The sequence below is a fragment of the Suncus etruscus genome, chromosome 7 (genome assembly GCF_024139225.1).
Source record: "Suncus etruscus isolate mSunEtr1 chromosome 7, mSunEtr1.pri.cur, whole genome shotgun sequence".
Lineage (NCBI taxonomy): Eukaryota > Metazoa > Chordata > Mammalia > Eulipotyphla > Soricidae > Suncus > Suncus etruscus.
Genome location: NC_064854.1, coordinates 35,277,755 through 35,302,766, shown reverse-complemented (window position 1 = coordinate 35,302,766; position 25,012 = coordinate 35,277,755). Strand labels below are relative to the sequence as shown.

Genomic DNA, 25,012 nt, shown 5'->3' with positions numbered 1-25,012 from the left:
AAAAAGATGTGATCCTGTAATTTTGTTTTCTTTGCCCATGAGGTTGTCACAATTAAGACTCCTACTTGTGTTTTTCATATGTATGTATTCATGTTTTTCGATGTATTTTATGAAGGCATGCTTGATATTGAGGTCTTTAACCCACTTCGAATTGATTTGTGAATGGTATGCCAGATTTGTTTCTTGTTTCTTTTGCATGTGGCTAACTAGTTTTTCCATCATTTGTTAAAAAGGCTCTTCTTGTTGTACTTTATATATCTGTCCTCTGTGTCACATATTAACTGCTCATACATTATCTGGCCTCTCAGTTCTGTTTCATTGATCTGGGAATCTGTCTTTATTCCAGTACAGGTAATTTTGGTTACTGTAGTCAAAGTTACTGTTAATGGAGGCCTACATCTTTGTAAACATTCTCATATGTTTATTTTATTTTATATTATGCCATTTTTTGGCTCCACACTCAGGGTTCAATCCTGGCAATGATTAGAGTACCTCATGAGGTATTGGGGATTGAACCTAGATCAAGTACATGCAAAATAAATGCCCTACATACACACTGTTTTATAATGCTGGGCCCATTATGATGCTATTTCTTATGCTGCACGATTGAAACTAAAGGAAGGTATTACCTTTAAATGCTGAGTGACTTGCTCTCTTCACCATTAGTCTGAATGTTCCCTATTCTGTTTAAGTTGAATTGATAACAGGTATTAAAAAGCTTGAGGATAGTGTCCAAACAGAAAAGTATGAAACGGCAAAGTTTTATTACTAAACACTAAAAGTTTTTAATATTAAAAATTAGCTTTCTTGGGGCCGGAGAGATAGAATGGAGATAAGGCGTTTGCCTTTCATGCAGAAGGACGGTGGTTCAAATCCCGGCATCCCATATGGTCCCCCGTGCCTGCCAGGGCCGATTTCTGAGCATAGAGCCAGGAGTATCCCCTGAGTGCTGCCAGGTGTGACCCCCCAAAAAATTAGCTTTCTTAATTTGCAACTAATTTTAAGAAAAATATTTTATTTTATGTTTAACTATTTTATTTTATTTTATTGGTTTTTGGGTCACACACACTGCATTCGGGGCTTACTCTTGACTCTGCTCTCAGAAATCGCTTCTGGAAGGCTCAGGGGACCATATGGGATGCCAGGAATCAAACCACCATCAGTCCTGGGTTGGTCATATGCAAGGCAAACGCTCTACTGCTGTGCTATCTTTCTGGCCCCTGTTTAACTATTTTAAAATATATTCTTTTTTTTTTTGTTTGTTTTTGGGCCACACTCGGCGGTGCTCAGGGGTTACTCCTGGCTCTATGCTCAGAAATCGGCCCTGGCAGGCACGGGGGACCATATGGGACACCGGGATCCAAGCCAACCACCTTTGGTCCTGGATCGGCTGCTTGCAAGGCAAACACCGCTGTGCTATCTCTCCGGGCCCTAAAATATATTCTTATATTGCTGGGTTATGGCTTAGTGGCATAGTACTTGCTTTACATAGGTGATTCTCATCACCTCGTGGTCCCTCTATTACCACCAGAAACAACCCTAGAATACTGCCAGGTGTAGCCCAACTTTCCCTCCCCCATTTTATTTATTTTGGGGCCCCTCACAGAGGTACACAGGCACTTCTTGCTCTGTGCTCAGGTACCACTCTTGGCATTATCCAGGGAACCACATATACCAGGAATTGAACCAAGGTCAGATGTATTCTAGGCAAATACCTTAACTCCTATATTGTTATTATGGCCTTCAATTTTTTTTAATTCTTATTTTATTTTTTTTGTTTTGTTTTAGTTTGAGAAGTCACACCTGGTGGTGCTCAGGGCTTACTCTTGCTTCTATGCTCTGGGATCACTTGGTGGTGCTCAGAGGACCTTATGGGATACTAGGAATCAAAGATCAAATACCCTGTTGGCCTTGTGCCAAGAAGTGCCCTACCTACTGTACTATCTCCACCCCTCCTCCCTAAATCTTTTACAGGGGCTACTTCAAGTGGTGCTCATTTGCAGTGTGCTTAGGCTCAGGGCCTTGCACATGCTGGGCAGGTACCATATTACTTGGGTTATCTTTTCCAGCCCATGTTCAAATAATTGTAAGTGAAAGAGTGGTATATATAGAAAAGTAAAAAGTGGAACTGTTTAATGTCAGAACCAGTACAACACTATACTGACCTGAGTCTTGGTCTGCTTCCCTACCCCCACCCCCACTGGGCTATTTGAAATCAGCCTTGCAGATAATTTACTTATTAATAGCATGAAATGAGTCTTCATTATTTTGTTATTTGCACATGATTTTCTTTTTTATCCCCTTCCCTTAACATGACTTTCTTTTAACATCTTGAACTGCATGTCCTTTGTAGTAAGTTCACTCTTGTGTTTGGTTGTATACTATAGTTCTGCCATTATATCATAGAATAATAGCTTTCCACCTTACCAAGTCCCTTATGCTTCATCCTGTCCTTTTCTCTATATTCCTGTAATTTTACCTTTCCTAAAATGTACACACTTGGAATCAAAATATTTACCTTTTCAAACTGATTTCCTTCCATAGCAATGTGCATTTAAGATTCTTTTTGGGACCAGAGTGATAGCACAGAGTGTAGGGTATTTGCCTTGCACGTGGCTGGCCCGAGTTTGATCCCTGGTATCCCATATGGTCCCCAAGCACTGCCGGTTGTATGAGTAATTCCTGAGCACAAAGCCAGGAATAACCCCAAGCCCTGTTGGGTGTGGTCCAAAAAATTTAAAAATAAAGATTTTATTGTGACATGATAGCTTTTGACTTTCTGGTTTGGGGGTCTTGTTTTTCTTAATATTTTTTTGTTTGGGGGGCGGTGGATCACACATGGCAGCGCTCAGGTTACTCCTGGCTCTATGCTCAGATATCACTCCTGGCAGGTTTGAGGGACCATGTGGGATCCTGGGAATCGAACTGGGTTCATCCATGGTTGGCCATGAGCAAGGCAAACGCCCTATCGCTGTGTTATTGCTCCAGCCCGTTTTTTTTTGTTTGTTTGTTTGTTTGTTTGTTTGTTTTTTATACCACATCTAACAGTGTAGGGGATTGATCTAGTGCTCTGGCACTAGATGTGTGACCTACAACCCCACAAACCATATACCTCCCCCCAATAGATTAATAGCTTTTATAGCTATTAATTTATAAGACTAACGACCTGCAACATGATTTACAAAACTATTTATGATTGAGTTTCAGACATTGTGTTCTAATAACAGTGATTTACCAAGTTATTCATAATGTTTGTTTCAGACATTAAATAATCTGCTACCACCAGTATGACCTCCCTTTACCAGTGCCCTCAATCTCCCACCCACAACCATAGCTAGCTTCCATGCAGACACTTAATTTACTTCATGTTGCTTTTTTTTTTTAAATATATTTTTATTTAACATGATCATATTTGGGTTACAGTCATAACCAGAACACCTCCCTTCACCAGTGTAACATTACCCCCTCTCCCTTCCCATCCCCTGCCTGTATTTGAGACAGGCATTCTACTACAGTTATTTGTTTTTAAGTTCAGTAAGTTGCATTTTTTTTTTCCTTAAAGGATAAGAGTAAAAAAATATATTAAAGGTGTGATAGTGGGAATCGCCATTGTTTGCATAGGTCCAGAAAATGGGAAAATGGAGAAAAACTCCTTGACCTGATTACAAAAAGGCCTCACCCTAGAAGTTTATTGGCATAAGACAGACTCTGGGTTCCAGGCATTCTCAAGGTCCTGGTGAAACTTTTTCACACTTTAGCTATTGTTGGTATCAGATTCTTATATTTAAAGACTCTGGATTCTGTGCATTTCTTTCATCGATGTCAGGCTGATGTGGAGCATCCTCTAGTTTCAGCATACCATTAAATGCAGAGCAATCTGCCTTGCATGCAGACTGTTGCTGAGTCGTCTGGGTGTTGGGAGCGCTCTTTGGAGTAAGTCAATGCCAAAGCAGTGGTAGGTCTTCCCTGGTAGAGGCTTGGTTCCTGGTAATGTTAAAGACAATTGTGGTTGTTTCCATAGATGGTATCCATTGTTCAGGTGTGTGTGGGCGATGCCCATTCTTCTGAGGCCTGAGCCAAATCATTTTATGTTGCTTTTTATAACACAAAGGCACATGTCCATTTTTTAAAAAAATAAAATTTTTCATTGCATCCAGGTTGTTTATTCATTCATCTACACAGGACATAATGCTTACTTCCAATATTTGGCAATTCTAAGTAACGCTCAAATAGCTCTTACACAAAATTGTATTAACACTTATACTTCACTATTTTCTTTTATTTTAGGTGCTTATGTACATGTATGTTTTGTTTTCAGTTTGTTTGACTTAGTATTTTGGGGGCACACCTGGAAATGCTCAGGCATTACTCTTGCTCTGTATTCAGGAAACAACCTGGAGGCTCAGGGAACCATACAGAATATTGGGTTTCAAATTTGGGTTGGCCACTTTCAAGGCAAGTACACTATTTGCTCTACTATTGCTTTGGCCCCAAGTGTATTTTGTATTTTAAATTCCACCTGTTCTTCATTATAGGATTTTATTTATTTATTTATTTTTTTATTTTTATTTTTTTGGTTTTTGGGTCACACCCGGCGGTGCTCAGGGGTTACTCCTGGCTGTCTGCTTAGAAATAGCTCCTGGCAGGCACGAGGGACCATATGGGACACCGGGATTCGAACCAACCACCTTTGGTCCTAGATCGGCTGCTTGCAAGGCAAACGCCGCTGTGCTATCTCTCCGGGCCCCATTATAGGATTTTAAAGGAAACTTAATGTATGTCTAACAATGGAGGTGATATGAGGATATCCAAAAGTTAAAAGAGGCTCTGCTCATGGGGGTTTTGATTTTTAGATCATGTTCTTTATTTTTTCTTAAAAGCATCAGATAATATTATTTCAAGAGTAAGAAAGGCATCCTATCTAATAGAGATTGGAACACACAATCCCCTTGTAGTGCAAAGGGACCTTACACCCTGAACATTGACATAACGACCTGGCACAGGCCTCAGAAGAAAGGGCATTTTCCATTCACCCCTGATCCAGGGAAGCCATCCACGAAACGTCCAGGCTTGTCTATAACATCACCTGGAAGCAATCCTCTACCTCGGAAGACCCTACACTGCTCAGACATCTACCTGCTCAAAAGAGACTTCCTTAACACTGAGAAGACAATAATGACCTGCTTACAGGACAGGGCTCCCTGCATTGCCCTTTGATTGTGAGGTGAAACGAGAGGACGCTCCACATCCTGACTTCAATGTAGGATATGCAGATTCCAGGATCTTTAATACAGAAACATGATACCAATAACAGAGACTGTGTGAAAAATAAAAGTGTGTTGGCACTACAGACAGTGTCTTGGATTGGACGATCTAGCTTGCCTGGAGCCTAGAGTTGGTCTTGTGCCAGGAAACCTCAGGGGTCGGGTCTCTTTGTATTTAGGCCAAGGTTATTCCTTTCCATGTCCCTCATATTTTGGTGGGCTTATGCAAACAACAATAGCCACTCTAACACCATTTTTACTTAAAATTTGAGGTTAACTTAAGCTAATATGCATGTACATTGATATGTAAAAAAAATACTATGCCTGTAATGTTTAAGGAGCTACGTAAGTTTTATGGCTTTAGATTGCCTTGTGTGCTGTTAAGAAATATTATAATGTGTTACAGTCTGGGGACTTGAGGGACAAAGTAATTGTACATGGATTCTGTTTTATTTATCTTAATGTTCTTTGGCTGAAATTTCAAAGTTAAGATATCAGCAAGGGGTCTTCTGAGAATTATGTTATGGGTGATTGTCCTTCCACTGTAACTTTACCTTGTCCTCTTTCTTTGCATCTTTGTTCTCATAATTAAAAAAAAAAAGTAAGAAAGGCAAAAAAAAAAAAAGCTTTATTTTACTGTTACATATTATTTTGTTTAAAAGTTTAGGTTCCTGTTAAGTATAAACATTGGGCATTTGTATTCTTAATTTTTATTTCACATTTTTTCACAGCAACCTGAGGGAACTGGCATGATAGATGAAGAGTTTACTGTTGCAAGACTCTACATTAGCAAAATGAAATCAGAAGTAAAAACAATGGTTAAACGCTGCAAACAATTAGAAAGCACACAAACCGAGAGCAACAAAAAAATGGAAGAAAATGAAAAGGAGTTAGCAGCATGCCAACTTCGCATTTCTCAAGTATGTATTGCAAAACGGTTTCTTTGTTATAAGAGGTTTAAGATACAAAATTCTGTAGGTTATTCTGAGGAACTAAACTAGCTACAATATGAATCATTTAAATGGTTATATGTGCTAATGTGTATGTTCAGGGAGAAACTTATTAGAAAAATCTGACTCGTGTAATAGTCGAATATGGAAGAATTCTAGGATGATTAAAGGGAGTGCTACTTTTATGGCACTGATGGTGGAATAGATGAGACCAGTCACCAATATAGAAGTTGTAGAAGATTAAATAGTACAATGAAGTGGTAAGAGCCATAGAATTCTATCTCAGCCTTCAGAATCTTAGTATGCATGTTTATAAACTATAGATGACTATTTCATTGCTTAAATTTTTATTGTAACTTTGGATCCTGAACATTTTTGGTTTAAATATTGTTTTCTTTAAATATATTTGCCTATACAGATAAAACTTAAAAATATTCTTTGTAAGATGTTTGCATGAACTTTCCCTTACTTTATTGGTACCCTTTTTCCCAAAGCATGAAGCAAAAATTAAATCATTAACTGAATACCTTCAAAATGTGGAGCAAAAGAAAAGGCAGTTGGAAGAATCTGTTGATTCTCTTAGTGAGGAACTAGTCCAGCTTCGAGCACAAGGTAATAGCTTCCAGTTTCTTGTGAGTTATAGTTACACTAATTTATTCTTTATATTTTAATATTAGTGAACTTATATTCTTGCCATTAAAGCATAGGATTACAGATGGCATAAAGAGTTGGCAAATAATATAATTTAATGTGATATTTGGAAATAATTGACTATAAAAGATGCCAGTCTTGTAGAACTGATCCACGTAGTCAAGCTGGTTGAGGGCAGGTTGAAGGGAGGGATGTTGAGGTCTTTTGAGGAAGGAGGTGAGTACACTGGTGAGATCTGTCAGTTGGAACTTTTGTGCATGGGGTGCTCATTAACAGTATTATAAAACATAGAACCACAATTAATCAAGAAGGAAATTTTCTATAGGGTATGGTTTTTTTTTTTTTTAGTCTGTCTATGTGTTGTATTTTGACGTAGAGTACTTGGATAGGTAACTCATTCTCTTGCCATGCCCTAAGCCATCTTTTTAAGAATTGAGCAGACATGGCTAGAGATAGCTTTCTTTGTATACTGTTCAGTATACTTTATATATTTGATTCAGTTCCCGTTATCCTACGTATCCCTATCCCAGCACCACCAGGAGTGATTTCTGAGTATAGAGCCAAGAGAAATCCCTGAGAATAATTTGGCTGGTGTGGACCAAAACAAAAAAAGAACTAGGCAGGGGCTGGAGCGATAGCACAGCTGGGAGGGCATTTGTCCTGCATAGCCAAACCATGTTTGCTCCCTGGCATCCCTACGGTCCCCCAAGCACCACCTGTAATGACCCCTGTGCACCACTAGGTGTGGCCCAAAAACCAAAAAAAAAAAAAAAAAAGAATTGAGGGAAGAGAATAAAAGGAATTACAATGTTAAAATAAAGTCTGTAGTCAAGGGTTCAGAGCAATAACTCCATACTATTTCAGTGGTTAGGGCATTTGTCTTGCATGCAGCAGTCTGTGTTTGATCTCTGGTATCCCATATGGTCCCCTGAACCTGCCAAGAGTGATTTCTGAGCACAGAGCCAGGAGTAAACCCTGAACACCACCGGGTGTCGCCCAAAAACCAAAAAAAAAAATAGACTAGTTAAGAAAACTAATCAATTAATTGAACTTGGAGAGCAAGTTCAAGGTTTTTTTTTTTTATAGCAATTGGATTATTATTTAAACACGTTATTTATTGTGACTACACTTTAGGGATGGTAAACCCACTGGTGCTCGGTACTGTGCATTGCTAGGGATTGAACCAGGGTTGACTGCATGCCAGACAAGCACTTTAATCATTGTAATATATTTTAAACTTATTATATTTTTTTGGTTTTGGACTTAGAAGAGGGAGGACCATGTTGTTCCAAGGATTAAACGTGGGGTTCAAACTTGAAAAACTGGAATTATAAAATGTAAATAAATCAAGTATTACACTACTATTACAGTACTACAAGTAATGTAGTACTACTATGGGATGTGTATTTTTCTCATGAAACTCATTTGTTCCTGAGTTGATATGAATAACTGAAGACTGTTTCCTATCTCCCCACAGAGAAGGTCCATGAAATGGAAAAGGAGCACTTAAATAAGGTTCAGACTGCAAATGAAGTTAAGGCAAGTTTTATGTAATACTAGATTTTATTTAAACGTGACTTGAATCCATTTTTATTAATTTTATAGAGTTGAACTTAATTAACAAACACCTTTTCTTTTTTTAATTCTAGCAAGCTGTTGAGCAGCAGATCCAAAGCCACAGAGAAACTCATCAGAAACAAATCAGTAGTTTGAGAGATGAAGTTGAGGCAAAAGAAAAGGTTATTACTGATCTCCAAGAGTAAGTCCATCTTTCTTTGCTAAAAGATACTAAAAATTGAAAAAAAAAATGAATACCTACAAAATAATTGATTACTGATGGGCTATATGACTAGACTACATTAGAAGCCTATATTATTAAGATTGTATTTGACTTGAAAAGTAATTTATTCATTTATGAGTAGAACTTCTGAATTTCAGGTTATGTGTTTTTGTTTCTTCTTTGGCTTGGTTTTAGGCCATACCTCACACTCCTCCCTCAGTTCTGGAGAGTGGGGGATCACTCTTGCTACTTCTTAGACTCCACCTCCCTCCAGTACTATTGGATGTGATGCAGGTTTTCTCACTCAGCAGAGTTATGCTTGCCTTGTATGTGTGAGACCCCAGGTTAAATCCCAACACTACTGGAAGCTGGAGGGATTAGCGAGGACTCAGAGAGAATACAGGGGTTAGGTATTTGCTTTGCATACAGATAACCCCAGGTTTTGCAAGGTACTGCATATGGTTCCCCAAGCACAGATCTAGGAATAAGCATTGAGCACTGTCAGTTATGGCCCAGAAAACAAACGAGTAAGAGCAAAAAATTGAGATATGATTAGTTTATCTGGTATATCACACAAACTCAATACCTTGGAGTCAACTAAAGAGGTGAAGGACCTGTACACAGAAAACAACAAAACACTGCTTCAAGAAATAGAGACACACCCTGTTCATGGATTGGGAGGATTAACATTACTAAAATGGCAATACTCCCAGATCTAATGCAATTCCTCTAAGGATACCGATGGCATTCTTCAAAATAAAAAAGTGGATCAACCAACTCCCTGAAATTCATTTGGAACAATAGTTTATCTGAGGACTTTTTTTGTCTATAACTTCATGCTTACAGACATAGAATTTATGGAAACTGGAGGTCTACAGCTAAATTATGATTCAATCTTAGTTCTCATGTCGTATAACAATAGAAATGACAAGAGCCAGAGAGATAGCACAGTGGCAGGGCTGTGCCTTGCATGCAGCCGACCCAGGATTGGAGGTAGTTTGAATCCTGGCATCCCATCTGGTCCCCCAAGCCAGCCAGGGGCGATTTCTGAGCACAGAGCCCAGAGTAAACCCTGAGCACTGCTAGGTGTGACCCCAAAACAAAACAAAAAGAAAAGATGACTAAAGTTGGCATACTGGTCTTAACTAATGGATTGGGGGCAATGATTCAGGGTAATGAAAGATGAAAAAGAACAAAGTTGGCATTTCAAATCAAAATCTGAAAAACAAAATGCAAATGATCCTGTGAAGGACAACACATAGGAAATGAAGATTCTGATATTTTGTTATACTTTTCCTTTCTTTTTTGTCAGCCAAAACCAGAAAATGATGTTAGAACAAGAACGCCTGAGAGTAGAACATGAGAAATTGAAAGCTACAGATCAAGAAAAGAGTAGAAAACTACATGAGCTTACGTGAGTACATTGTTTGGATTGTTTGAATCCTAAGTTTAGGATTGCTGCCATTATTCTCAGGTATATCCAACAGATAGATTTCTTTTACTTTGTACAGACTGATGGACATAGGTATTGATTTTTATTTTCAAATCAAGAAAGCACTTTATTAGAAACAAACTGGCATGGGTATGAAGATATTGGAATCTTAAGCTCAAATATCTAACTCCTCTGTAGCCATAGGTATTTACAGACAATAGGGTAGCATATTTTTAGAAAGGGGTGGGCTGTAGATCATTGGACACTAGAAAGAATGATAGATTCCTTGTGTGATGGTTCCCTGAAGTATATTTTATATTTATTAACTTAAGCAAGTAAGCTCCCACTTTCTTCCTCTCTTCTCTGTTCTCTTTCCCTTCTTCTTTGGCTCACTCCTCTCCCCACTCTCCTTTCTTTCCATCCCTCCCTTCTCTACCTCTTTCTGGTCCATCACAAGACCAAGCAATTAGTTTTAAATCTGAGATTCCTTATGTTCTCCAGTTCACCTGATTTGCTCGACATAGAAAGCGGCTCACATAACTCAAGAAAGTAGTTTCCAGGGGCCAGAGGGATAGCGCAGTGATAGGGCATTTGCCTTGCACGCGGCTGACCCAGGACGGACCGAAGTTTGATTCCCAGCATCCCATATGGTCCCCAAGCCAGGAGCAATTTCAGAGCACATAGCCAGGAGTAACCCCTGAGCGTCACTGGGTGTGGCCCAAAAACAAAACAAAACAAAAAAAGTAGTTTCCAGCTCATTATAAATAGGTACTCCTGGGTGCACTCATGCCCTCTCCAAACATACTCACTCTACATCCCTCTGAGTCCACCATCCTGCAAGCTCTGGCAAGCTCTGTGTGCTTTTCTAAGGTTTCTCTCTATTAGCTTGGCCTATTCCTAAAAGCTTGCTATGTGTTCTTGTACTTTAGTGACAGTAGTCTTATTTCAGGGATGATCAAGATTCCGGTTTTGTTTATCAACCTCCTTGCTGTTTCTGTGCCACATTTATTTAGTTTATCATAAAATAGATCTTAAACATGATTTATATAGATTTTTAATATCTGATCCCCAAAATGAATTTTTCTCAGATAATGATCTTACAAATTTTAGCTTTGCTTTCTGAAAAAATAACTACTTAACTATTATATCTCAATATACTAAAACTATAGTTAAAAATCTGTTTTCTTGAATCTACAAAGGTAAAAAAGTAACAGTTACAATCTTTCTTTCCTTGATTGCCTTGAATTTATGAGACAATTTGTAAATCAACTATTATTGTTAGGATGGTCGATCATCTCAATTTTATAAAGATTCTTAATCACATCTATTTTTTGTATAATTACATTGTAAAACATTTTTACTTTAGTAATTTGTATTCTAATTCCTAGATTATATCTAACATTTCTGGGATTGTATAAAAATTTCTCAGTTAAAATGATTGCTCCGGGCCCAGAGAGATAGCACAGCGGTGTTTGCCTTGCAAGCAGCCGATCCAGGACCAAAGGTGGTTAGTTTGAATCCCAGTGTCCCATATGGTTCCCCGTGCCTGCCAGGAGCTATTTCTGAGCAGACAGCCAGGAGTAACCCCTGAGCACCGCTGGGTGTGGCCCAAAAATCAAAAAAATAAAAAATAAAAAAATAAATAAAATGATTGCTCCTTTTACTTTGAAGCCTGTCACAGTAAATATATGACTGCCACTTTTAGATAAATATTCTATTTAACTCTTACACTAAAATAAAGCCAGTATTTTGTGGATGGACTCAAAGTTTAAAATACAAATTTTATGTTCTTTTACTCTTCAGAGTTATGCAAGACAGACGAGAACAAGCAAGACAAGACTTGAAGGGTTTGGAAGAGACTGTGGTAAGGAAAACTAGCAAATGATAAGGATTGGGGGAAATTTACTGAGGTCCCCTTTGTCCCTTTTGGTTAAATTGAATTTGAATTCCAAAACACTGCTCTTTTTACTTCAAGGCTAAGGAACTTCAGACTTTACACAACTTGAGGAAGCTCTTTGTTCAGGACTTGGCCACCAGAGTTAAAAAGGTAATAAAACAGTGCAGGGTGATTACTTTTATAATTCTTGTTTAATGTGATTCTTTGTATTCATGATTGACTTTTTTGTTGTATTAACTTTGCAAGTTAAACTTACAAGCTTTTTTCATGTTGATCTTCTAGAGCGCTGAGGTTGATTCTGATGACACAGGAGGCAGTGCTGCCCAAAAACAGAAAATCTCTTTTCTTGAAAATAATCTTGAACAACTCACTAAAGTGCACAAACAGGTAATAAAGAATGTATTTGGTGGTGATTATATATTTAAAGAAAATGCATCACATACTTGACAATTGACCAAAATACATTTGCTTCCAGATAAGTGAAAGCAAAGTTATGAAAAGAAAAAATAAAGGGGCCAGAGAGATAGTACAGCGGTAGGGTTTTTGCCTTGCACACAGCCGATTCAGGACAGACTGTGGTTCGAATCCCAACATCCCATATGTCCCCTGTGCCTTCCAGGAGTGATTTCTGAGTGCAGAGACAAAAATAACCCCTGAGTGTCGCCGGGTATGACCCAAAAACAAAAAACAAAAAAATAATAAGATAACATGGGAGAGAAAAAAAGAAAAAGTACAGTATCAAGTACATTTGTGAAAATTATTGTATCTCCAGTAAAGTTACTAGCTCTTGTTTGCTATCTAGTCTGTTAAAATAGTTTCTTTAGGGATGATAACATCAAACAAATGAACTTAATCCAGAATTTCAAAACACTATTACTGATACTGCGGCTTTTAGGGGCATGCACTCAGCTGCCAGGCCTCCTGGAAGAAGGAAGATGCAAGGAGGTAGAGGCCACTCTTACTCCAAAAAGCTCTGGTGATAATATTTAAAAAAAAAAAAAAAAAAAAAAACGAAGTGGGTTCGAATCCCAGCATCCTATATGGTCTCCCAAGCCTGCCAGGAGAGATTTCTGAGCATAGAGCCAGGAGTATCTCCTGAGCGCTGCCGGGTGTGACCCCACCCCCCCCCAAAAAAAAAAAAAAAAAAAAAAAACAACTAAAGAGGGGCTGGAGCAATGGCACAAGCAGTAGGGTATCTGCCTTCAAGCACTGACCTAGGATGGACCTTGGTTTGATCCCCAGCGTCCTATATGGGTCCCCAAGCCAGGACCAATTTCTGAGCGCATAGCCAGGAGTAATCCATGAGTGTCACCATGTGTGGCCCAATAAAACAAAAACAAAAACCAACAAAAACTGAAGAGAAGCAGCTATCTATTTCAGTGTCCTAAGGAATTTTACATGTTGAGCTGTTCCATTATTTTATCTAGCATTTGTTTAAATAAACCATCAGAAACTTTTAGAGAGGCTAGTATTTTTAACAACTCTTGTGAAAGAGGTCAGTGAAAACATGTATTTCTATTCCTTTTTTAGAATTTCATGTTTTTTTTTTATTTCTTCATAATAACTTTAAAAATCAATACTTCCTGTGTTACACGGGGAGAAAAAGTAATTACTGTGTAAATTTTTCTTTTTAGTGTGGTTTGATTAATTATTTGCTTTGAAATTTTCTTAGCATTAGTGTAAACCAACAGCATTAGTATTTAAGGAAAATTTATTCTTTGTTTTAGCACTTATTACGGTGTTTCTTGAATTTGCTTTTGGATCTTACGGTGTCCAAAAGAATATTAAGGGCTGGATTAATGTGCTTACTTTGCATGCCACTCACTCTAGTTTGAATTCCCATCATTTTCCCAGAAGCAAAAAAGAAACTTAAGGAGCCAGAGAGATGGTACAGCAGGAAGGATACTTGCTTTGCATGTGGTTGACCCCAGTTCAGTATTCAGCAGCCCATATGGTCCCTTGAGCACTGCCAATATTCCCTGAGCACTGTATGGTGTGAACTAAAAACAACAAAACTTTAAATAAAATAGTATTTAGTTCTACCAAATTAGCATCTTACTGAAGATTGTTAACTATTGTCATTGCTTCAGAAGAAGAAAATAATCCTCATCTCCCAGAAAAAGAAAAACTGTATTTGTGAAAAATGTTTGATATATGGATATATGTATTTCTTGCATGTTGCTACCTAGCTAAATTAGCTAATGATAAATCTTTTTTGTTTTGGGGCCACACCTGGCAGCGCTCAGGGGTTACTCCTGTTTGTGCGCTCAGAAATTACTCCTGGCAGGTGTGGGGAACCATATGGGATGCCAAGAATCAAACCCATGTTTTGGGTTGGCCATTGCAAAGCAAACACCCTACTGCTGTGCTATCTCTCTGGTCCCTAAATGATAAATCTAATGTATGATTTCATTTTATTTTTGGAAAGAAATTATGAAATATTTATACTTCCTCAGATCATCTTAGTAAAGCTAGAATACATTTTTCTTTGTTTTGTAGTTGGTACGTGATAATGCAGATCTTCGCTGCGAACTTCCTAAATTAGAAAAGCGACTTAGAGCTACAGCAGAAAGAGTGAAAGCTTTGGAATCAGCACTCAAAGAAGCCAAAGAAAATGCATCTCGGGATCGCAAACGCTATCAACAAGAAGTAGATCGCATAAAGGAAGCAGTGAGATCAAAGAACATGGCCAGAAGAGGACATTCTGCGCAAATCGGTTAGTATAGCACAGTAGTCAGAAGTCTGCGGCTCTTCTGTGTGCCGGATGGCAGCTCCAGGAGTCAGGACTCTCCTAGCCTTTGTCAGCGCACGCCCTGTGTGGCTCTCAAAATAAATTTCAGTCGTGGTTTTGGTGAGATTTGGCTCAGTTGAAAAAAAAGGTTGCCCACCACTGGTATAGCATATGGAAACCTTTAGACTGCCAGTCTGTCTGCCACCGTGATTTGAATCTCTAGTCCCTGATCCAGTAGAGCAGGTGCCACCAAGCCATAGGTGTAAGTAGGTTGAAGAGGTTCTGCTTGATTGGAATGTTGTGACTTAACTTTTAAACAGTCTGGGTCATGTGTTAACATGATTGTAGTTACCTTCATTTTCTAATATAACTGAGGAGTGACATCTAATATAACTAAACAGCAAAACTGAGTATGTACTAGACAGAAATACAGAGAGCAGTGTTAGAAAAGCAGAGAGCCATTTCATTCGTGTATTAAGTAAAAATTCACCTTTAACTTAGTTTTGTTTTTCCCTGTTAGCTAAGCCTATTCGTCCAGGGCAACATCCAGCTGCTTCTCCTACTCATCCAAGTGCAATTCGTGGCGGAGGCGCATTTGTTCAGAACAGCCAGCCTGTAGCAGTAAGAGGTGGAGGAGGCAAGCAGGCGTAAGCTTTATGCATTACCCACAGGTTGGTGGTTTTTTTAATCTGGGTTTGAAATTATAGCTATAAATGGGAATGTTTTAACATTGGTTATTGAAACATTTTCTTGGATTCTTACATTTTTTATACACCAATTATAAAATAACTTGGCACAATTTCTTCTATTGAAGTTATATTAATATTTATAGCCTATTAATATTTATAGCTTGACTTTTAGCTTTTAATATTCTAGTATGCCATAGTTTTTCTTTTTTTTTTTCCTCTTTTTTTTTTTTTGGTATTTTTTGGGTTTTTGGTGACACCTGGTGACGCTTGGGGGTTACTCCCAGCTATGCGCTCAGAAATCACCCCTGGCTTGGGGGACCATATGGGATGCCACGGGATGAAAAAGTGGTCTGTCCTAGTTGCCTTAGTTTTTCAGTCTTGAAAATTTCTAATATTTATTCCCTGTATGAAAATTGAACTGTGGATATCCTTTATTCTTTTTTCCAGATTTTCCCCTGAGGTGTAAACATTTTAAGGTTCTTCCCTTCCTTCCCCTTTCCCTTCATTTTGATGCAGTTGCTGAGTTGCACATGCTCCTGGCTATGACACTTTAATGTCTTTCTTAGTTGTGGTGGTTATTTCCCTTTTTTGTGGTATTTACACACTGACCTGCACTGGGTGTTTTTATTGTTGCACCAGAGATCATATACAATGGAGCTGTGAGGCACATTTTAGCACATATTGGATACTGACTTTGAACTTGTGACTTTGTGCTTATGAGGCTTATGCATATTTCGTCAGTCTTAAAGGGCTTTTTGTTTTTTGTTTTTGGGTCACACCCGGGAATGCTCAGGAGTTACTCCTGGCTCTATGCTCAGAAATCGCTCCTGGCAAGTTCAGGGGACCATATGAGATACCGGGATTTGAACCACTGTCCTTCTGCATGCAAGGCAAACACCTTACCTCCATTCTATCTTTCCAGCCCCTCTTAAAGGGCTTTTATATCATATTAACACTCCTATATGGAAAGACTTTACAAAATTGCATCTTAGCCAAAGGTACTTACCATTTGTTGCAATTTTAGTAAAACCAGCATATCACTGTTATGTTAATAAATTTGGCTTCATATTTAATGATCTGTATGCATTTTCCTTTTGTATAATTTTTGTCTTTTTCTTTATATATAAGGTGTTGGGGTGGTGTTTGGGCCACCTCGGAGATGCTCAAAAATCATTCCTAGCAGTGTTCAAAAGATCAAATGCAGTATTGGGGGGGGGGGCTCAAATCAGAGTCAGCTGCATGCAAGTTAAGCTATCTGTTCAGTCCTATGTCCTTTTATATATGTTTACTCTGAATAATTACCTACTGTGAAGCAGATTTTTGGATGAATATTTGACTTTAACTCTATAGTTAAATCTGTTCCTTATAAGGGGATTTCAAAGATTACAAAATAGGAGATGAGATGTCATCCAGTGATCCCACTCTCTGTCTCTTTCAAGGTTCTTTTGGGGCTGAGGAGAGCGTATAGTGGGTAAAGTTTGTCTTGCATACTGATGACATTGGTTCAGTCCCTGATGTTACATCTGATTCCCCGAGCACTGCCTGGAGTGATCCCTCAACAGCAAGCTAGAAGTAAACCCTGACCACATCTGGATGTGACCTCCCCAGCCCCCTGCCTTCCAAAAAAGAAGAAACTTCCTTTATATGTTAGAACTTTTGTTGGTTGATCCTCACCTGGCAGTGCTCTAGAACTACTCCCATCATAGTCTCGCGGACCCATGTGCTGTGTCAGGCCCAGACTTCCCACAGTGCAAGTCATGCACTCTGATCCTATGAGCTATCCCCTGGCTTCTGCTTGCTATAACTTTTTAATTAAAGGTTTAAACTGTTGATATGTAATCAAAATGCAATGTGGAGATACTTAAAGGAGATGAATGCAGGCTTGGCAAGTTGGAGACCCAGGGATTCCACAGCTACACCCAGAGTAGCCCAAGGATTACTGGTTGTGTCTAAGAAACTAAAACTATTTATAATATTATATCACACCACCCATTTTATTACATCAGCTACTCAGCTTTTTTAGTTTAAACAGTTTTCTGCAACTCATCAAACATGAGTGTTGAGTTAATATGTTGTCAAGCACCTTATAGCTTTACTCTCCTGCCTTCCCTTCAGTTGTTTGATCTCTTATTTGTTTTTTTTTTTTTTTCAATGGGACCAGCCTTTGCACTGGTAGTACACTGGTAGTGCTTTGGCCTTACAAATGGTCCCACACAGCAGTGATTGGAATAGAATGATCCCATTTTTAATGATATGCACTGAAAAGGCTAGATGGATTACTTGTATATGCCACATTCTGGGTGTATTGGGTTGATTTTGTGTCGTTGTCTTGTTTCTGTATTTATATGTTTATATAATTGATTGTAAACAGTGCTTAGTAAGTCTGCATAATAGGTATATTTACCACAGCAGTGGATATACTATAGCTAGTTTTTTGATCGGTTGGAGATAGCTTGTTTTCCCCCTTTGGAATAATGACTCTCTGAGCCCTTAATTGGAAAAACGAATGTTGTTACTGAGAATTACAAAAGATATTACCTACTGCAAAGCAGATAATTAGTAGATATAAGCTGTCTTTCCTGGAAATGGGAGGTAGGGGAATTTTCAAGACATAGATATAGGTAAAAGGCAATCATTTTTGTTTTTACATTAAAATTGGGAAAATGAGTTTTAACAGTCTGAGCACGTGCTCTTTATGTAGGAGGCCTAGGTTCAAGCCCAGCTTCTCATGATTCCCTGAGCACGGCACATGTGGACCCAAAACTGAATTTAACTCAGATCTCATTTGCAAAGTAGACCATGGCCCTTTTTAATAGTCTTGGGGGAGAGGGGTAACTCTTGACTCTGCATTCAGAGATCACTCCTGGCAGGCTCGGGGGATCATGAGATGCCAGGATTGGATCCGGGGTCCATTCTGTTTTGGCTGCGTGCAAGGCAAAATGCCTTACTACTAATTGGCCCCCCTTTTTAATAGTCTTGAACATTGAAAGCAACACTGTTCCTAATGTAATGATAGTAGTTTAGCATATGAGGGCAAGAAAGCCTGACAAGCTAGATCTTCAAGCCAGTGCAATTAGAAAAGTATAATTTTACTGTTTCTTTTTTGATCACACCTGGTGATGTTCCCAGATTATTATTCCTGGCTCTGCACTCAGGAATTACTCCTGGAGGTGCTTGAGGGGTGCAGATTCCCTTGTGGGAATCTTAAAATCCAAGAGGTTTGGCCACATGCAAGGCAAAAGCCCTCCCTGCTGTATTATCTCTCCAGTCCCAAGAAAAGTGTGCTTATTTACAGGTTTATTTCATCGTTAGTCAAAAGGATAGTGGTTTTATTTTTTAACTCGAATTATTCAAATTACTAAGAATTATATGACCTACTTGGGTGATAAATTATTAAAAAGGTATGTTGTGGGGCCGGGCGGTGGCGCTGGAGGTAAGGTGCCTGCCTTGCCTGCGCTAGCCTAGGACGGACCGCGGTTCGATCCCCCGGCGTCCCATATGGTCCCCCAAGAAGCCAGGAGCAACTTCTGAGCGCATAGCCAGGAGTAACCCCTGAGCGTCACAGGGTGTGGCCCAAAAACAACAACAAAAAAAAAAAAAGGTATGTTGTGAAAAAATTTTAGTAAGTAAAACAAAAAACAAGGAGAAAAATGGGCCAGACCAATAATAGCACAGAGGTAGATCTGGAATGGACCAGCTTCTATCCCTGGCATCCTCTATGGTCCCCTAGCCTGCCAGGAGCAATTTCTGAGTGCAGAGCCAGGAATAACCCTTGAGTGCAAACCTAAAAAATAAAATAAGAGGAGGAGGTGATTTAAGTAAGTTTTATCTTGGAGGGAAAATAGCACTGTAATTTTACTTATAGTAATTACACCATTTTAGTAATTAATTTTACAGGGCTAGTCTTTTAGCTTTTTCTTTTCTTTCTTTTTTCTTTTTTTTTTTTTTTTTTTTTTTTTTTTTTTTGGTCACACCTGTCAGTGCTCAGGGGTTACTCCTGGCTCCATGCTCAGAAAATTGCCCTGGCAGGCACGGGGGACCATATGGGATGCCGGGATTCGAACTCCCGTCCTTTTGCATGAAAGTCAAATGCCTTACCTCCATGCTCTCTTTCCGGTCCCCTTTTAGCGTTTTCTTTTTTTTTTTGGTTTTTGGTTTTTGGGCCACACCCGGTGACGCTCAGCGGTTACTCCTGGCTATGCGCTCAGAAGTCGCTCCTGGCTTGGGAGACCATATGGGACGCCAGGGGATCGAACCGAGGTCCGTCCTAGGCTAGCGCAGGCAAGGCAGGCACCTTACCTCTAGCGTCACTGCCCGGCCCCAGGCTTTTTCTTAATAATTTGAAAAGGGTTTTTTTTGTGTGGGGGGAACATCCGTATCAAAACAGTAGTTGTTATTGCTGAAATAGTTATTTTCATCGTTTCTGTCATAAATATCTCTAATCTTTCCCTCATTTTTCATTACCCCTTCCATGTTTTTATAGCTACTCTGTAGCATTGCCAATTGTGATCGTGCACTTCTGAATGTCACTGACTTGCCTTCCATTTTATCATCACTGTTGCTGGTTTGCTTCATTTTGTTTTTGAGGCCTTCAAGCAGTGTTTAGGTGCCCTTGTGGCATTTCTTAGTCAGCCAGGCTTTGGGGATTGCCCTGGCCCTAAGGCCATTTGTGTTGATGCTTAGGGAATCTGTAAGTAGTGCTTGAGTTTAAACTTGGGTGGCCCATATAGATATAGATATGGATCTACTTGTGTGGCCCAATAAGCGTATCTTTGATTATTCTGTTTGAATATCTGTTTGATTATCATTGATTAATGCTTTTGATTGCCTTTTTAAATGTACCTAGGACAGTATTTCAGTCTCTTGGAAAGAATAATAATAGAGTTAACATTTGCTGCTGCTATATATTCTGCTTAAGAAGTAAATAAAAAAGGTAGAAGTCAAATCTTTCATGTTGCCATCTTTTCAATTGGATGCTCCATCAAAACAATTGGCTAAAATGTTTTTTAAGCTATTGGTGTATATCTACCTGTTTTATGCTCTTATGATTATCTCATGTTTTGTGTAAATAAAAATATATTCTCTATACTTTTCATTTTTAGGTGTTGAAAATAATCGAAGTCTGAAGAGGACATAATATCATTCAATGACTATAACCTCTGCCCTCTTGGGAACTGTAGAATTAAAACTTTCTCAATGTATAAATGATACCTGGCCTGTACAGCTGTTTCCTACCCACTCTTCTTGTAAACTCTGCTGCTTCCCAACACAACTAGAGTGCAATTTTGTCGTCTTAGGAGGGAAAATGACAGTTTACAACTGTGGCCCTATTTATTACACAGTTTGTCTTTCATGTCTTAAAATTAGTCTTCACGTGCCAAGCTTACTGTATCATATAGGAGTGTGCTTTTTTGTACTTGTTATTTTTTTGTGTATGTTTATTTTAATCTCCAATTTAAATTACCTAGCTGCTTATTTTTCTTTTCTTATTAAAATATCTTCCTTATTTTAGGAAAATAAAACACTTAGATCATATATTTCAAATTTACCACTTAGAACACTATATGCCAAGATAGATCAGTACTATAAAATTCCTTGAAATGGTTTCAGAATTAAATTATTTGTGTCATCTCTGAAGTTTGCTTCTGAAAACTACTGTTTAAGCACTGAAACCTTAAAACTGCCTGGGCAATTGAGACTTGAGCAGGACTGCTTAGTTGTTATCTCAGAAATGCCTGTTGCCGAATTACTCTGGATAGAAATACTTTCACAATATTAAAATTAGATCTCAGTTTGAGTTCAGGAAAAAAAACTTATTTCTCCTTCCAAATTCTAGAATCAACATTGTTTGGCGAATGAAAACATTTTGGTGAGCTTGGGAGTTAATACAAGACTTGGGTAGATACGGGGACTAGAGTGGCTGGAGAATAGTGGGTAGGGCTCTTGCTTTGCATGTGGCCAACCAGGCTTCTATCCATGACACCCCGATTGTGCCTCAAGCCCCACCAGGAGTGATTTCCTGAGTTCAGAGCCAGGAGTAGCCCTAAATACTACCAGGTGTGGCCAACAAAAAAATAAAGCAAAAAGACAATTGCATAGATAGGAATTTGTGTTTTTAATAAGATCAAATTATAGGATTAGACATACTGTTAAAATGTTAGTACTGTATTGTACTGTATTGGTCAATCTGAATTTAATAAAAATTAATAGAAATTGAAGGCAAATGTGAAAGAATGGAACAAATGATAATTTTATGTATAGGGAAATTTTGATCAGAAATTCCTGAGGTGTTTACACTATCATAGACTATAATGTATTACTTATTCTAGAAATAGTAAATTGTTTGCAAGTCACTAATCTTCAACTTACTTTGGCTGTAGCCCATAAGTTTGTGATTAATACTAAGCAAACTTGGTTTTGCTGCTTATTCTTCAGATGATTAAATCAACAGTTTCTTTTAAGAAACTATAAAAGTCGTAGGGAAAACTTTGATACTGCTTCATCAGTTGAAGGGGTTTGACTACACTTATGGTAGCAGAGAAGGGAGTTTTAAGATTATTCAGTCAGAGAAGAAAGCTGGAAAGTTCTGTTAGGATCTGGCAGAATTAACTTTTTGAACAAAAGTTTTATACACAGATATTTGTATTAAATTTGGAGCCATAGTCAGAAGATTCGTATCATGATTGGCTTATTTTTCTATTTCCTTACCTATCGTAATTTCCACTTTTATAATAATTTTGATTTAAAAGATAAATTTATTTATTTATTTTTTTAACAGTCAAAAATTATTGCTGTTAGAATCTGCAACCTTTCCTGTGTTGCTTTTAGGACTAATCAAACACTCCAAAAATTGAGATGAAACTTTATGACAAGATTGAAATTGTAGTTAACTTTAAAAAAATGCTACAGCCATTTGCAAGGGTAGTTTTCTAATGGAAAAAATGTCTGGCTGCTTTCACATAAACATACTTGTTTTCAAATGAAAACTTGCTCTGGCAATTTCTTAAATTAAGCATATTTTTTTCTATTTTGTCTGAACATGGTAGTTTCATTTTTGTAAGATTCATCACAGGTATTGGTGCTGCGTAACAATGAATTGTAACTAGCAAGTGGTTGGTTCAGCATTCACATTATTAGTCTTTTTTTTAAGGTATCTTAACACTTCTTTTCTATTTATAACTTCAAACTCATAAAATGTACAAAGCAGTTCATAATTTTGTTTTCAGTAAACAATTCTTTTGCTTTGGTAGGGCACTAAAACACAGCATTTATCCTTATAAATGAACTTCTGATCATCTGTAACATTGTCACTTACTTCAATTTGCAGTATCTTTTTTTTTAACTGAATATATTAATGTTCCTCTGAATGTTATTGATAAGTGTTCAGAAGGGGAAAACTCAGTGAAATAAAAGAGTAATATTTATTCATGGTGATCAATTAAATTATTTACCTAACTTAAGAAAATGACATGAAGACAGAGTCTGGGTCTACCTGTGGAATATGTAGGTTTAATTTCATTGCTTGAAGGTGTAGTCAAAGATAATTGGTTTGGGAAGTCACCATATAATTTTGTTTTAAGTTAACCTGCATGCTGTAAAATGTGTTTTATGTTTAAATAAAAAGGAAATTTTTGGACAATTTATGACTTAAAAATTATTCAATGAGATACCAGGTTGATTTTCTCTGACTAAATGACAGTCTTACAGAATAGTAACTAAAATAAATACATTCAGTCCATCGTGTTTTCTTATATCACCTACTCTGCCCTCTCCTCATCCCCCTTTCTCTCTCTGTGGATGGCACAGAGGGGCCTGCGGGGCGTGCACACTGGGTTGTGCTGGGGTTATATCCGTTAGTTCAGTGTGCACACCTGGCTACAATGCAGCTGTGGCAGGTATCGTGCTGAATGCCTGCAGCAGCACCAGGAACCGGTCACTCTTGACCCTCACGTTTACAGGGTAGTCACTTGAGCCATCTCTTGGCCCTGCTGCATGGTTTTTGGACAGCAGTTAGCTGTCTAGTTAAGGGCTAGAAAGAATCAGTCTCCTCAGGGCCAGAGCAGTACAAAGGGTAGGTTGTTTGCCTGACACTCGCCAACCTGAGTTCAATTTCCCGCATTCCATATGGCCCCCTAGACTAACCAGAGTAATTCCTCAGTGCAGAGCCAAGAGTAATCCCCAAGCACTGTCTCATCAGTCTCATCTGTTTTTCAGTGTAGTCTAGATAGTTTTTTCTGTAACCACAGGTCTGCAAAGTCATTGCTGCTTTTAACACATGCTTTTCATTTGATAATGTTAGATTGGATTTGTTTCATTTGATAATGTTTGTGTGGGAGGCACACACAGTAATGCTTGGGAGTTACTCCAGGCTCTGCATTCAGGAATCTCCTGACATTGCTTGGGGGACCATATGGGGTGACATGGATCAAACCCGGGTCAGCCACATGTAAAGCCTAACCTCTGCTATCACTCTGATCCAAATACTGTTAAATTTTAAAACTAAAAACACTTGGGCCCGGAGAGATAGCACAGCGCCATTTGCTTTGCAAGCAGCCGATCCAGGACCAAAGGCGGTTGGTTCGAATCCCAGTGTCCCATATGGTCCCCCGTGCCTGCCAGGAGCTATTTCTGAGCAGACAGCCAGGAGTAACCCCTGAGCACAGCTGGGTGTGACCCCAAAAATACTAAAAACACTTGAGAATTATTTAATTTCCAGGGCCAGAGAGATAAGCACAGCAGTAGAGCGTTTGCCTTGCGCCCAGTCGATCCAGGACGGATGGTGGTTTGAATCCCGGCATCCCATATGGTCCCCTGAGCCTGCCAGGAGCAATTCTGAGTGCAGATCCAAGAGTAACCTCTGAGTACCGCCAAGTGTGACCCAAAAACCAAAGGGAAAAAAAATCATTTAATTTCCGCCTTAGCTATTCACTGGTGTAAAAAAGGTTGAAAATCACTGGCCTATGATTCTTTTTATCTTGACTTATATAAGTGTTCAGGTTCAGAAACAGCGGGTAGGGCATTTGCCTTAAAGGATCCAGGTTTGTTCGGTATCCCTATAGGTCCCTGAGGCTACCAGGAATGATTTGGGAGCTTTAGAGCCAGAAGTAACAACCCCTGAGAGCTGCCAGTCTGTCTCAAAAAAAAAAAAAAAAGTAGGTTACTTTTTTTTTTTTTAACTTTTTTTGCTGTTTTGGGCCACACCCTGTGATGCTCAGGGGTTACTCCTGACAATGCGCTCAGAAATTGCTCCTGGCTTGGGTGGGCCATATAGGACACCCCCATCCTAGGTTAGCATGTGCAAGGCAGACACCTTACTGCCCCTCAGGTTTACTTTTTTAATGGTTTCTTCATTAAACCATTCATTCAGATTTAGTTGGAGAAATGGAAGAAACACTTGGTAAATTAATAGTGTTGACTGGCTTCCACCCCTTTTGTTTATTATCTTTATATTATTATGAAAGATTTTAATCACATAAAAGTAAACAACTAACAAACCGACAAATTTTAGTAGTTTTCAACTCAGATAATTTTGTTTCACACAGCCCCATTCTTATGTCTCTCCCCATGAATATTTGAAGAGTCCAGATTATTCTGGGTTTTTTGTAAATACTTCAATAT

General features: G+C 38.6%; 1 protein-coding gene across 1 annotated transcript in view; it reads left to right on the top strand.

The window, feature by feature from the left end:
• The window catches only part of KIF5B (kinesin family member 5B), a 62,372-nt gene extending 39,339 nt beyond the window's left edge, over positions 1-23,033 (top strand). Inside the window, 11 exon segments of the mRNA XM_049777160.1 lie at positions 5,996-6,184; positions 6,709-6,826; positions 8,343-8,408; positions 8,519-8,624; positions 9,958-10,059; positions 11,881-11,941; positions 12,053-12,124; positions 12,257-12,361; positions 14,474-14,690; positions 15,226-15,376; positions 20,497-23,033. Coding sequence (XP_049633117.1) covers positions 5,996-6,184; positions 6,709-6,826; positions 8,343-8,408; positions 8,519-8,624; positions 9,958-10,059; positions 11,881-11,941; positions 12,053-12,124; positions 12,257-12,361; positions 14,474-14,690; positions 15,226-15,356 — 1,167 coding nt within the window. The 3' untranslated portion in view covers positions 15,357-15,376; positions 20,497-23,033.
• Positions 23,034-25,012: the final 1,979 nt, after the last annotated feature.